This window comes from Sycon ciliatum, chromosome 1 (genome assembly GCF_964019385.1).
Source record: "Sycon ciliatum chromosome 1, ocSycCili1.1, whole genome shotgun sequence".
NCBI classification, from domain to species: domain Eukaryota; kingdom Metazoa; phylum Porifera; class Calcarea; order Leucosolenida; family Sycettidae; genus Sycon; species Sycon ciliatum.
This window is the reverse complement of record NC_088643.1, coordinates 87,718,174-87,733,324: the sequence shown is the minus strand read 5'-3', so window position 1 is coordinate 87,733,324 and position 15,151 is coordinate 87,718,174. Positions and strand designations below refer to the sequence as shown.

General features: G+C 47.7%; 2 protein-coding genes across 2 annotated transcripts in view; one reads left to right on the top strand and one right to left on the bottom strand.

The window, feature by feature from the left end:
* LOC135806185 (E3 ubiquitin-protein ligase SHPRH-like) overlaps positions 1-15,151 on the bottom strand; it is a 58,779-nt gene that overhangs the window by 33,029 nt on the left and 10,599 nt on the right. Inside the window, exons 5-13 of the mRNA XM_065320339.1 lie at positions 14,566-14,673; positions 14,062-14,179; positions 13,194-13,273; positions 12,968-13,012; positions 12,716-12,794; positions 7,574-7,737; positions 7,293-7,400; positions 6,836-6,901; positions 927-1,024 (exon numbers count right to left, since the gene is read on the bottom strand). Coding sequence (XP_065176411.1) covers positions 927-1,024; positions 6,836-6,901; positions 7,293-7,400; positions 7,574-7,737; positions 12,716-12,794; positions 12,968-13,012; positions 13,194-13,273; positions 14,062-14,179; positions 14,566-14,673 — 866 coding nt within the window. The remainder of the gene's footprint in view (positions 1-926; positions 1,025-6,835; positions 6,902-7,292; positions 7,401-7,573; positions 7,738-12,715; positions 12,795-12,967; positions 13,013-13,193; positions 13,274-14,061; positions 14,180-14,565; positions 14,674-15,151) is intronic.
* LOC135806756 (uncharacterized) lies at positions 1,833-5,715 on the top strand. The gene is made up of 2 exons (XM_065320980.1): positions 1,833-2,542; positions 4,718-5,715. Exons 1-2 carry the CDS (start codon positions 2,095-2,097, stop codon positions 5,713-5,715), a joined length of 1,446 nt encoding a protein of 481 aa, XP_065177052.1. The 5' UTR covers positions 1,833-2,094.

Below are 15,151 nucleotides of genomic sequence, written 5' to 3'. Positions count from 1 at the left end.
GGTGTCACACAAACCCGAGCTTGTACGACTCCCTGATGTACAGATCAGGACCATCATTGGCCGAAATACAGAAAAATTGAACGGGTAAACCGCGTGCCTGTTTTTTGTGAAATTTGAATATAAAAAAAATTACTGGAAAATACTGTAAAAAAAAAGCTCGGCATGGCATGCGCATATGCGCATATGCGCATACACACAGCCATAGGAAAAAAATAAAAATTCGCCCGCCCGCACTAATTTCACATGGGTCCTGCCCGGGAATCTCGATTTTATTTTGGTCTCGCCTTAGAAAGGAAGACAAGTCATTTAGGGGAGAGGGGATTGAGCGCCTGTTCGTTTCTCAAGAAATATCGATGTACAGTTTGTATGTGTGAGCGCGACTAGAAAGAAGGAAAAATAGCAATACTATGTGCCATTTGTAGGGGTGAAAGTTGGCATTGAGATCCCGAGTTCGAGTACTCTGATTTTCTCCGATCGAATATTCGAGTATTCGAGTATTCGTCATCTCCTATAAATTGCACACCGAGGGCCTTAAAATCACATGATACAACCCTGCTTGAACCGAGTGGCTGCCATTTTTCTCTGGTATGTTGGTTGCTGGGTCATTTGGGCTCTCTCTGCTCACCACATAGTCTGCACATCAATATCTGCCGACTGCTGCTCTGAAACTGCAGATTTCTGTGGTAAATGCATGTACCACGTATGAACGAGTACTCTGATTTATTCCGAGTACGATTATTTCTGAAAAAACCGAGCGAGTACTAGAGTATTGGGTATAATTGTTTCACCCCTGGCCATTTGTAAGTGTTCGTTTCTCAAGGGGGGGGGGGGTTGAAGAGACATGACTAGTTTTCGTTTCTAAATAAATATCGGCATTTTCGGATGGCCCCTTTACAGCAGTACTGATGATGAGGAAATTGACTTACTCGCGGTGTTGCTGTCTTCTTACAAGTGCCCAGTTGCCAGTTCGAACAGCCTGGGGATGATCGCAAGACTGGCGCAAGGCAAGCAACGGGTGCATCAACTATACAGCAGAGCCAAGGCAAAACCCAAACAAAAAAAAAAAAAAACAGACACAGCTGAAACCACAAACATCCATACAGGAAGAGTGAGGGACTCCAACACAAAGCACCAACACATCTCTTTTGACACTGTGAAACATGACCCCCCCCCCCCCCATACCAATACACACGCACAATACATTCACTCATGCACACACATAAACATACGCACCCACACACATAAACTCTCCCCGAGCTCTACCCTCAAACTGAAAGAGGGTATTAAATCATAAATATTAAATAAGGAGGTTTCGCTCTATGGAATTACGTATGAAAAAACGTAGGAACTGCACAGAATTTTCATACGTAAAAATCAGAGCTGTTGGGTTTCGCTCTACGTGATTTCTCCACGACTGCTAAACATGCGTTGTTGCTTTGGAGACGCGTTGACTGCATGCGCCTACTGCATGCACCATGAACCGAAACCGCATTTTCCATTAATTATTTATTTTGCACGTGGTGTACGGTGCGTGTACCTTGTGTTTCGCGCGGCTTGAACGTTGCCATGGACAAACACGGAAAATGCGAAAAATATTTCGAAAAGTCCTACGGAAGACCCAACGTAGGAAAGAGCTTTCCTACGGAAATCCGTAGAGAGATTTACGTATGAAATTTGCCCTCGCTCCCCAGCGCGTACGACATACGGATTTTCATACGTAATTACGTAGAGCGAAACCTCCCTAATGATAGTGCCAGTCACTCTACATACATATGCATGCACATGTCAAGAAAATACACATACACATGCATGCACCTACATTTATTGGTGGTTTAGCGTGTGCGCTAAGCCCTGTTAACGAACGTGGAACATCTACCACTCATACTTAGTCTGATGATCATGCATCTGATTATGATGTCATTGCTATACATGCGCATGCGCAGCGCGCGCCACTCTCCCACGCATGCATTCCAAATCTTGCTTTAGAGAGGGAGAAGGAGAAAAGAGAGACTCCTTTGTCACTTTTGCTTTCTGACGACTTGACTGTTCACTGGTTTGTCCGTCAGTGTCAATTTCCTACATTTTTCAACGGTCATGCCAAGAACACGGAGCACCTCACGGGGTGCAAGCGCTGCTGGCACTGACGCTGACGGTCCCCCAGCTCTATACCCGTATCCGCAGCGGGCTGTGAATTCTGCGAATTCTCAAGACCATCGGAGAGCAAGGTCCCGTGTGATCCATGCTCATGGGCACATTTCAGCCAATGCGGACCAGGTGACTTCTCCTGCGCCGTCACAACCAGCTCCTCTCACCCTGAGCGACCTGACTGGTGTTATCCAGCCCCTCCTGGAGCGCGTGGAGCGCTTGGAATCCAACGTCGTCGCCCCTACCACCTCGCCCATTGCCGCACCAGCACCCGCACCAGCACCAGCATCAGCTCCTCTCCCGCTGGGGCAGCCTTCCCCGATGCACTTTGCTTGCGCAGCCGGCTCTCCAGGACTCCCCGTCATCCCTCCACGGCTACGGGAACGTATCACACGAGGTGAGTTTGTCGAATTTGGGGACTTGTTGCCTGAAGCCATGTCCGGCAGTAGTGATGTCCTGCAGTTATCGTTGGTGAACGGCAGGTCCGTTGAGCTGGTGCAGAGCTCGTCCACTCCCCAGCCCTCCAAGCGCCGAATCCATGACTTGGCGACGTGGTTAGAGGCCTTCACCTTGTTCACCAGAGTCCTGGTCGATGCGTCGCCGGACCAAGCTCCAGATTTGCTGGCGTACCAAGCCAACATCATCGAGGCCAACAACAATTACAACAATTATCTGACCGACGCGTGGCTGACCTATGACCGTCGTTTCCGTGCTGGTCTTGCTGCCATGCCGCACCTGTATTCCTGGCGGCAACTGGACCCTAACCTCTGGCAGTCCTGCTTCACGAGCCGCGGGCGCCCTATCTGCTCGCGTTGTTCTCTCGTGCACCCATCTCCAGCCCCGCATTGCCCCTTTCGTGGAGGGCTCCCTCTTGCGCAGCACGCAGGCGGGAGCCAGTCAGCCACCAGCCCAGCTCCTCGTCACGATGGCCGCCAGATCTGCCGGAATTACAACAATGGCGCCTGCACATACCCGTCCTGCATACGGGCCCATGTCTGTCTGTCATGCCGCGGCAAACACCCAAAGAAGACTTGCACCCGAGCGGCCTCTCAGTCTTCCCAGTGACGTCGTCACTCCAGTCAACGTGCCTCGGCTAACTGCACTGCTAGCTGCTCACCCTGATGCCCTGTTTCGTGATTATGTATGTGCTGGCATGTTTAACGGCTTCTCGATTGGTCACACCACTCCTCTGGTATCATGCATTCAATCTGTCAATCATCCGTCCAGTCTCTGCAATAAACAATTTGTCACCCTGTACCTACAGTCTTGTTGCGATGCTGGGGAAACAGCTGGTCCGTTTGCTGAGCCGCCATATCAGCTGTTTCAAACCTCGGGTTTGGGCCTGATCCCAAAATCCAATGGCAAATTTCGCCTCATCCATGACCTATCCTCCCCCACTGGCCGCAGTGTCAATGATGGTATTTCCCGGGAGTCATTCAGCTTGGAGTATGACACTGTCGATTCGGCTATTTCCTATATCATGAAGTTCGGCCGTGGTTGCTACCTGACCAAAGTGGACATTCGAAACGCCTTCCGATTATGCCCTGTTGCCCCCTCTGACTGGCACTTGTTGGGTATCTCTTGGGATGGTCGTTACTATTTCGAAAAAGTCCTCCCGTTCGGCCTTCGGTCAGCTCCGTACATATTTGACAAGTTTGCATCTGCCCTTCATTGGGTTCTGGAGGACACATGCCGCCTTCCCCATCTCATTCATTATCTGGATGACTTCCTGAATGTATCGCCTCCCAGTCTTCCTCTTGCCCAGCACCAGAAGTCACTACTGCTCGACCTGTTTGCATATTTACAGGTCCCAGTTGCACCTGAGAAGGTTGACGGCCCCTCTACGGTTCTCACCTTCCTGGGCTTAGAGCTGGACACAATGGCTCTGGAGATCCGCCTTCCACCCTCAAAGCTGACTAAGCTATCTACCACCGTGTCGGCCCTCGTCCAATCCGGCCGGGTTCAGAAACGCGACCTCGCCTCCGTATTGGGCAAACTCTCGTTCGCGTCCAGAGCTGTACCAGCTGGTCGCACATTCCTGAGACGCCTGTACGACCTGGACAGAGCAACTCGATCAACACCATTGCACCAATGGCTACGCATTTCGGCATCGGCAATGGCAGACCTGTTGTGGTGGGCAGAGGCCCTGACCATATGGAATGGGAAGTCATTCTTCCTGGTGGATGAGTGGACGCCAGCCCCCGACATGCAACTACAGACTGATGCCAGCGGCACTCACGGTTATGGTGCCTTCTACAACGGCCGGTGGCTGAGAGGAGAGTGGACAGCCCAGAACGAGAACGAGAACATTGAGTTCAAAGAAATGTATGCTATCATAGTTGCCTGCGCGACCTGGGGTTCGGAGTGGAGCAGGCGACGCATTCAGTTTCAGTGTGACAACAAGGCCGTGGTGGACTGTATACGCTCCGGTACCTGCCGTTCACCGCCAGTCATGACACTTATCCGGGCATTGTATCTGCTGTGTATTGAGCATGACTTCTTGGTGTCAGCTGTCCACATTCCTGGTGTCACTAACACTGTCGCCGATGCATTGTCTCGCAATTTGCTGCAGGTATTCAGGCACCAGGCCCCGGAAGCAGCAGCCGAGCCAGATCAGCCAGTCTTGCCAACTCTCCGTTGACAGACTCCGTGCTACAGCTAGCAGCACTGGCAATAGCACCATCCTCCCGCCGGACGTATTCTACCGCCGAGACCCGCTACTTCCAGTTCTGCCAAGTGCATGCCTGCAACCCATTGCCGGGCGACGACTTTACTTTGTGCTATTTTGCTGCCGAGTTGTTCAGGACTCTTCAGCCTCGATCTGTCCGTGTCTACATGTCGGCAATCCGCAACCTTCATGTGGAACTTGGCTTTGCTTACCCGTCGGGCCCAACAACTCTCCTCGCTAGGGTCCTGCGGGGCATCGACAGGTCGTCATCGACACAGCGTCATCGTCTGCCGATAACCACTCCACTTCTCAGGGAGATCTGCCGGCATGTTGCCGTTCCACGCATGCGGCACCCTCACGACAAGGCCATGCTAAGGGCAGCTTTTTCCTTGGCGTTTCATGGGTTCTTCCGTTGTGGAGAACTGACTGCTGGCCTGAGGCGATGTGATGTGACGATCAGTACTGACCAGCGGTCGTTATCGGTAAACGTGCGCTCATCTAAGACGGACCCCGACAGCATGGGCCACACAGTATTGGTTGGAGCCAGCACGGACGCACTGATCTGCCCAGTGCAGGCCATGGCAAACTACCTGGCGTTTCGCCCCGGCGGCGACCATCTGTTCACTTATGCTAATGGCCAGCCGCTTACAAGAAATGCAGTGTCCTCTGAACTGCGCAACCTGCTGCCACTCTGTGGGGTCACGGACCCGAGTGCATATGCCAGTCACTCTTTCCGGATTGGCGCCGCAACATCAGCGGCCATGGCAGGTGTCCCCGAACACATCATCCGTATCATGGGTAGATGGCGCAGTGATGCGGTCCACCGCTACATCCGGGCTGCTACAGCTGACACCCTGCGAGTGTCACGTCAATCAGCTGCAGTTCAAAGTCATCAATGGTAGCTGCGGGTTAGTGACCACATCATGCCTGAACTGCTTAGCTTTAGCTTTACATTGCTGCTGTCAGTACAGCACAATACACCAGTCGTATTTCATTATTACTCTCATGCCATATTGGGGATATTGGGAACGGGCAGTCTATCTCCGCAGCTGGCTCATTTCAATCACTACCGGTCGCAGCTCCTGCCCACGGCAGGCCGACCGTCTCTCGTTCACACTCTGTGTGCTCCAGGTCACAGCTCCTGCGCAGAGCAGGCCGACCTGTCTGTCTCTCTCTCACACACACTATGTGTGCACCGGGTCACAGCTCCTGCGCAGAGCAGGCCGACCTGTCTTTCTCATGCACGCCAGCTGCTCCGCCCAATATCCCTGATATGCCAACCAGAAAACAATGTGTTCTGAGCCGGGTGCATGCCTGTATGTGGAGAGTGCGTTAATGGTGGTTTAGCGTGTGCGCTAAGCCCTGTTAACGAACGTGGAACATCTACCACTCATACTTAGTCTGATGATCATGCATCTGATTATGATGTCATTGCTATACATGCGCATGCGCAGCGCGCGCCACTCTCCCACGCATGCATTCCAAATCTTGCTTTAGAGAGGGAGAAGGAGAAAAGAGAGACTCCTTTGTCACTTTTGCTTTCTGACGACTTGACTGTTCACTGGTTTGTCCGTCAGTGTCAATTTCCCCTTCCCTCCCAACCCCATTCGACTGGGGATCACTATCTCTCTGTCACTGTCACCATAATTTCCTCAATAACAGTGTCAGTACAATTCTTGTCAATATACTTATATCGGGTGAGGGCAGTCTATCTCCGCAGCTGGCTCATTTCAATCACTACCGGTCGCAGCTCCTGCCCACGGCAGGCCGACCGTCTCTCGTTCACACTCTGTGTGCTCCAGGTCACAGCTCCTGCGCAGAGCAGGCCGACCTGTCTGTCTCTCTCTCACACACACTATGTGTGCACCGGGTCACAGCTCCTGCGCAGAGCAGGCCGACCTGTCTTTCTCATGCACGCCAGCTGCTCCGCCCAATATCCCTGATATGCCAACCAGAAAACAATGTGTTCTGAGCCGGGTGCATGCCTGTATGTGGAGAGTGCGTTAACAAGCAAATACATACCGAAGCAGTTGTTCTCCGATCCAGGTCTCTCAGGTGCACATTCTTCAGCTTATGCCGCTTAATGATCTGCAACGCACGGCAAAAGCATACCAGAACGAAAATTCAGTCTCTAGCAATTGAAAACTACACCATCGCCACATCTGCAAACCACAACCAGCACAACAGCAGTTCAGTACACACAATTATACTTTCCAAGTACAGTAAAACCTGTCACTGAGGTGACCACTCTGATAAGGTGACCACCTGTCCTGGAGGACCACTACAATTAGGAGCAAGCGATATTATTCACAGTCAAATTACCCTGGATAAGGACTATTAAGGAGACCAACTGCACACAGCAACCACATTTCGAAGGTCCCTTGAGCGGTCGCCTTAGACAGGTTACAGCGTACATCGCAACTTGCACTTCTAGCAATCACAACTAATCAGTATGGCCATGTAAGAACCAAGAACCTACGCTGTACAAATGTTCGGAGCAGTCTTCCAGCTGTCGTTGGTAGTACTCGCGTTCCACTGGCTTGAACTTGATCATCTCAATGGATACAGTTTGATCTGGAATGCCCAGCTAGAGCAAATAGTGCACGGGACAAGACAGACAAACAGTGGTCAGACGATAGAACACTGCCCAGGAGAGATAGCAGCGACAACGTACAGTGGTTACATTGTAATTCTCGTTTTGCAAGAAGTTACCTGTCTTTCAGATATTTAGAAAAAAGGTAGTGAACTTGAAATACTCACCTCGTGCTCAACATCCTTCTTGGCAGTGCGCCACATGACGTTGGACAGAAGGCCATGCATAGCGTCAGTGTGGCCATTGCAATACGGATCGTACGCAGCATCTTTCCACCAGCCCTGCACGCAGTATGGCCAGGCATTCAGGAAGTACAATAGGCCGTAGAGATCTACAAAGGGAGCATGTAAACATCACACAGCAGCAGATGCAGAAACTTTAAATTGTCTTGGAGCATAGCAACACAAACATGACAATAATGTTACATCCGTTACCGGTAGCAACACAAACATGACAATACATCCGTTTACCGGACAAGCAACAAACATGTAATCCAGTAAAATAACAGTGCATGCTATACATGAACACACAACACACACACACACACACACACACACACACACACACACACACACACACACACACACACACACACACACACACACACACACACACACATATAAATACACATGTACATGTACATAACACCCAGGCTCAGTCAGTACTACCAAGAGTAGATAAACAAGAGTGAGCAACTCTGGGCTGGGTTGGCCTGCGGCGGAATTTTTTGTTGACATAATCTTTTCGACGACGCACGCGCTGCGGGTCTTTTGGAAAGTTTTGCCTCGTGCACTTGGCCGGGCTTTACATTACGAGGTCGGTGCCCAGCACGTGCTCTCACACTGCTCTCCGGCAAAATGCGCGTTTTCTGAAGAAGAAAAAAAGGTGACGTCAACAAAAAATTCCGCCACAGGCGGGGGTATCTGCAGATTGTGCAGAAGAGATCCGGAGTTGCACACTCTTGTTTATCTACTCTTGCTACTACAGATACTCTAATTTCAGAACATCGAAAATTCCGGTACGCCGTGAAAAGTGCACTCTCGGTGTACTGTACTTTAATTTTCAGTGTAGGTGGTTCTGGAGTTAACAGTTTGCACGTGCGAACAGATCAACAGATCCGGTGCATGCGCATGTACGAGTTGAGTCACGGACTACAAGTATGTGTGAAGTGTTGCATGCTATCGACATGTCCGTGTGCACTGTCTCAAAAGCGCGTATAATCGCACACATCCGTTTTCCACAAAAATATCCGGATAGGCGAGGGAACCGGATAATTGAACACACATACTGTATCTGTGCAGGGCATATGCTGTAAATCGGTCATCAACAATTTTCTTCCAGATGGCGAGAGATCCGGATAAACGAGGACCGGATAAGCGAGGTCTGACTGTACTAGTACCTGCAGATGGCATGCACTAAACCGCGGACCGGTAGACCAGTGTCAGTTACAGCTAGTGCATGCAGGCGCAGTACAGTAGAGTACGAGTCATACGATGGCTACGTGGTGTAAAACGCGTGCATGCAGCTCACTTTTTTTAGGAACAGAATGATGAACTGTGACTTGTCCGCAATGCATGACTCGACGGTAGGCTGCTTGCATCCACTATGCTGTATACGCATGTAGACCGTCGACGTCGATGTGTCGTAGATGCACCACTGCACTGGCGGTGAAGTGACAAGGGGACAAGTCCGCAAGGAAAGCCACCGGATCGGAAGCAACTCTTTCGCTTTGCGGTCGCGCTTGCTGCATGCAACTCTTGTGAACATGTGCCATGCCAGTGGTAGTACTGCTACAGCCAATGCTAGTTGTAGCAAATTGTAGATTGGACTACTACTGGCAGTCCGTGAGGAGACCAAGCGTAAGTGTCTTCCAATGTTGCGAAGTGGAGACTGAAAAAGTCAAGTCAGTGCGAGGTAGGAGTTTCGACAGTGTGGTTTGCTTAGTTTTTAGTGTCAAAGAGATGTCGAGTCCTCTGGTGAAATGGCTATCGAAAAAGAATCCCGCATTGGAGGGCAATTTTGGCAAAGCCGAAAACTCCATTGCTGCCCGATCCGAACAAAGCAGCGACTCGTGAAGATGGATTTGTTTGTGCCGCTGCTAACTCCTCGATCGACGAGTCAGTGAAGACCACCGCAGCCGAGAACACGAAGAAGAGGAAGCGTTGTTCTCGCAACAACTACGACGGTGAGACAAGACCTGACATGGCTCGCTGTGCCAATCAGCATGGCCTGAAAGCTACAGCGAATCACTTCTCGAAGACACTTGGCCACACTGTAACTTACACGACGATACAGAGCATACACAAAAAGTTCCGGGAGCAACTGAGGACCCAATCAGATCCGAGTAAGATTGTCTCATTACCGCGCGGACAACGAGGACGCCCTCTATTATTATCTGGCGACATCGGTGTTATGGTGCGTTGGCATCTGCGCGCCATCCGTGCTGCAGGAGAAGTGGTGAACCGACGGATCACTATCAGCTGTGCCGTGGGAATTGCTCGGTGTGTGCAGCCATCGATCCTTGCGGAGAATGGTGGCAGTGTTCGGCTGACAAAGTTCTGGGCCAATTCCATCCTGAGCCGCATGAACTTCGCAAAGAGGAAGTGAATAAAAGGACTAGCAGTCCTCCTCCATTTCTGCCACCTACGTTCGCCATGAGAAAGCGAAGAAGAGATCGTATGAAGAGAGGCTGCGGGAGATTGAGCATGCTTCATTTGTCCCGTTGGTCTTCTCGACAACCGGTGGCATGGGCAAGCAATCTGCCTCGCTTTACAAGCGTATTGCACCTCTCATTGCTGAGAAAAGCAGCGAACCGTATTCGGTTGTTATGTCATTCATCCGCTGCCGCCTTAGCTTTGCGTTGCTCAGAGCAAGTGTCATGCGCCTGCGTGGTAGCCGCTCTGTTTTCGCTGTACATACACCTGTCTCTTCTTCTGCCTCCCTAGTTGCTGCCGAAGCTGGCACTTCCAGTCATTAATTGTATAGTCTTTAATTCTTTAATATTATTATTTGCCATGGCGACCCCCGTAAGCCCAAATAGCTGGCAGGGCAGGGTTGGGCCTTTTTCTTTTACTTCACAGGTGTAGCATTTTATCAGTCATTACGTATGATTTATGCAGTGGCAGTACCAGGCGTGGGCCATCTCCTGGATTATCAAAATGGGTGCCTTATCATTTTTCTGTTGTTAAAAAAAAATATATATATATATATTGCCGAGCCTGGCACTGCAGACTTTAAAAACAAAACAAAAAAAACAAAAAACAACAACAACAACAACAACAACAACAACAACAGGCAGTTACTAGCAACCTCGTGTTTATTTTCCTAGTACTGTACTGGTATACTACACAGTGCATAAATATTAGTGCAGGTTGAGTGTGCAAGTGTTTAAATACTGATACTGTAGTAGAAGTGAATGATGCAATCAATATTCAGCATAATTATTATGTTTAGGCCATCATTTTTTATATCTATGTTTCGCGTCAGTTCAACTTCCAGAATCATATGCGAGAGGTGGAAAAAAATAAAAAAGTTGCAAAATAATAAAAAAAGGCTCATCAGAGGTGTATGCACTGTACATAGCACAATAGCTCGTGCATTGTGTACATTCGAATGAAAAATTGTGCATCGTAGCACAACATCTGGGTTATCAGCATGAGTAAAATATTCACTTTGGACAGAGGAGGCAACCGTTGGTGCCTATGCTTCGCTGGAATATTGTACTCAGACTTTAGCAGCGGTGCAAAGAGCTCCGGAACGATGCATCCTCTCAGCTTAGGCGATCAATGCGGTCTGGTGTAAGCTCAAAGAATATTGCTCCCAGATGCCGAACAAACGATTTACCAACGCTGGCCGAGGCTAGAGGCCATTTCTGAATCCCAGCTTCGCCGTATGCAACCTGTCCACACTGATGACTCGCACTATCGTACACTCACTGTGCATGTTTTATTTTTTATTTTTTCCGAAAAAAATCTAAACGTATGCGTGCGGACGACGCGAAACATAGCTATAAAAATGATGGCCTTATAGAAAGAAAGAAAAATGGACCAAGGAACTACAAGTTACGCTATAATGCCCACTAACGCCACCAGTTACTAAACAATCAGCTCACGTGTATAACGTATAGCGTAACTTGTAGTTCCTTGGTCCTTTCTTCTTCTTCTATAAATTAATAAACTCGGATGGAGAGCCAAGGATTAAAATTCAAAAAGAGGACCAAAAGTTTACAAGTTTGACTCAACAGTATTCTGCTTATAACCGTTAGTGTTGGACAAAACGGATAACTTGTAAACTTTTGGTCCTCTTTTTGAACTACAGGTAGAATCCTGATAATTCGAATATGGCTTAATTTGAACATACCGCTTAATTAGAAGTTTTTCCAGGACCGATTTCTATCAATACGATTCCCACATAAAAAAATCTGATAATTCGAACCTCGAACTGGATATGTCCGGTTAATTAGAAGTCCCACAGATTCCACCTACATAGAAAATGTGTGGGATTTGTGCTGATAATTCGAAGTTAGCAAAGTGTAAGGGGTCGTCCATAATTATCGAACTTTTTTCACGAAACGAAATAATTTCGTTATGGGGTGGGAGGGGGTTTACCAATTTCGTTTCAGAAAACTTCGATACGTGTACATGGCCATAGGAGCAGTGACACACTTGCGACTTTTGTTGTATATGCTACATTGTATATGTCAACAATTTTTACGTTCTGAGGGGGAGGGAGGGGTTGGGTCTAAACTAAAATAATTCGTTTGGTGAAAAAAGTTCGATGTTTACGGACGGCCCCGAATTCGAAGTTCACTTTACATTGTACTGGTCAGTTCAGTTTGCATGAGCAGGCTGTGCAGGTCAGTTCAGTATCCCTAAAATCTGTGTCTAAGGTCCATTGCGCAACTCTGCGTGACCATGAGAGCATTTTGACATACATATTGTGTTGTCGATTCATGTTTGGATAATAAGAATGCCCGGATAATTAGAATTTTTTCCAGGCATTTTGAGGTTCGAATTATCAGGATTCCACCTGTATAAATTAATCCTTGGCTCTCCATCCGAGTCCAATTATTATGTTGTAAACCATTACAGTCTTTGCCTCTGTGGAGTGTTACAGTCTGCATGGAAGGCGCAAATTTAAAATTATTTTTTTGAAAATTTTAGGTGTACTTTTATTTTAGGTATGTGAGCGACGTGCCGAAAGTACCGAAAATAAAGAGACACCGAAAATTTCTGAAATTAGAGTATCTGGCCGAGTGTACAGTTAACTGTGCACCACACTGCACATTGCTCACTTAACGAGTAACTTACCATCCAATCCTCGATTGATAGGTGTGCCTGTTACGCACCATCGATGCACTGCAGCTAGTTTGTTAGCCATTTGAGCTGCCTGCAGAGTACCCACAACGACAGGGTTACGTTCAGTGCATCATTGCCTAAGTACCTTACACTTCAGTGAATAGTGTGCGTGCGTAAACATGCTATCATATCAAGATGAAAACATGTAGTGTCAAACAAGGAAACAATGTGGGTAGGCAATGGGCAATGGAAGCCTAAACTCACCTTGGCATTGGTGTTTTCCACCATTTGAGCTTCATCCAGGCAGATCTACAGCACAAAGGGAAAAAATTCGGTTCCACCAGGCCACAAGAAGTTGAGGTAGAGAAGCACTATAACCTAAATGAACAACTCCAAGGAAACAAACATGATAGAAGAGAAGGCGAATGACAACAAAGCAAGGCATATGACATCAGTGGTAGTGGAGAAGGCAAAATCATAGTCATCTTACACGCCAGAATTTCAGACCGATGAGCGGACTAGGCATTGCAATGTAGCGGCGCTTGTGTCGTCTTGGACGGTCGTCTTGACCTGAAGTTGAAACAACAACGAGACTGCATGAGTCAACACATGAAAACTTCAACATGGAGCATGCAGTCAATCAAGCCTTGCACACCTCATGTACAGCTTATGATGGTACAGTCGACCTACCCTTATAACGATATTTGCGTCACACCAAGAAATATTGTTATAAGGGTAATATTGTTATAGGGGTAACTGGTGCATTTCATACACATACGTCATAATGCATGAATTCTGTTCATTTTTTACACTCTTCATAGCATAAAAAACTGATGTACATGCACATTATGTGCACAGCAAGGTGCCCACTGGTGCCCCCATTGCATTTCTTCATGTCCCAGCGACTTATCAAGTGAAGCTTGCCCTACCTGGATAGTGGGCTCTACATGTTGCCTGCTAGATATTGTTATAAAATGGAAAATGTCGACTGGTCAGCCCATTTTATATCGTTATAGGGGTAATATCGTTATAGCAATATTGTTATAGAGGTAAGGCGTTGTATACACAAGTCAATGGAGTGATTTGGTTTGGCAGAAAAATATCGTTATAGAGGTTATCGTTATAAGGGTAGGTCGACTGTACTGGATAAGACTGTGTCAAGACAATATCTACACTTTCACAACAGGAAACAAACAAGCAGATCATTTAGATCATTTAGAAGAGTCATACCTATCAAATTTGTTTTCGGAACAATATTTCTGTGTCGTGTCAAAGTCTGAGAAGAGAACAAGCTCAAGTAGTACCGTGGTGTACAAGAATATGAACTGGCTGTAAGTCATAAAGGAATAAATACATACCAAACTTGAGCACAGCGTGTGACAAGTCCAATGTTAAGACGTGATACGTGGTGACAATGATATCATATTCTGCCAGCTCACTCGGATTCAGGTAGCCGTTCGCAACGCCAGTGTAATTCTAAAAAAACAATGACGACAACGACAAAGACAACAACAACAACAACAACAACAACAACAACAACAACAACAACAACAACAACAACAACAACAACAGTGAGCAACACACCAATACCTATACAAAGAATAAAACAAAAACAAAGGAAGAATGGCCAAGGGCAGGTACAGACATGCAGGTAGCTCCAAAGCTGAATAGCTGAATAGCTGTATAGCTGGCCTGGTTTGAAATCATCATCATCATCAACATCATAGACAGGATGATGTGACAGCAGGTAGGAGCACAAGATGCTCTTCTCCAGACCCATTCACTGACATGGATTTCACCAGGAATGGATAATAACAAATGGCAACGTGCTACAGAGTGTCAGAGTGCCAGCCCACACATACCAGCCACTTGAATGTACCAGGACGACTGTGCAGCTTCACCTCGTCAAGCCACTGGCCTGAGATCTGCGATGGAGAAATGATCAATGTTGTTTTGCATGGCATCGGGTCCTGCAAAGCACACACACACACACACGTGACAGCGTCAAGCGGGCAACACCGCACATAACACAATTACCATGAAATTACAAACAAACAACCCCATAAGCATGTAGAGAACTTGAACACTTTAAAAGAAAAGAACAGGACAGTACAATGCATTGGTAAAGAAGAACGCGCAGGATACACCATGCGCAACTTCACACAGTGACCAAAGTGCATGTGCACTTACAATCTCATCGTACTATGCATTCAACATGGCACGTGATGTGAAAGCACCAAGGGTTCATCAAACACATCCCATGGTGGATGCAGCATGTGGATAGTGCATGTGATCTGGCTGTGCGAGACAGTGTGCTCAGCAAGGGCATTTACACATGGCTTCACATGTACCACATGTACCGGTCATTAATAATAATAATAATAATCTCTCAGTTTCTGCGTCGGCTTTCAATATTTTTGCTTTGGTTTTTACAATCCTTTTTGCTTC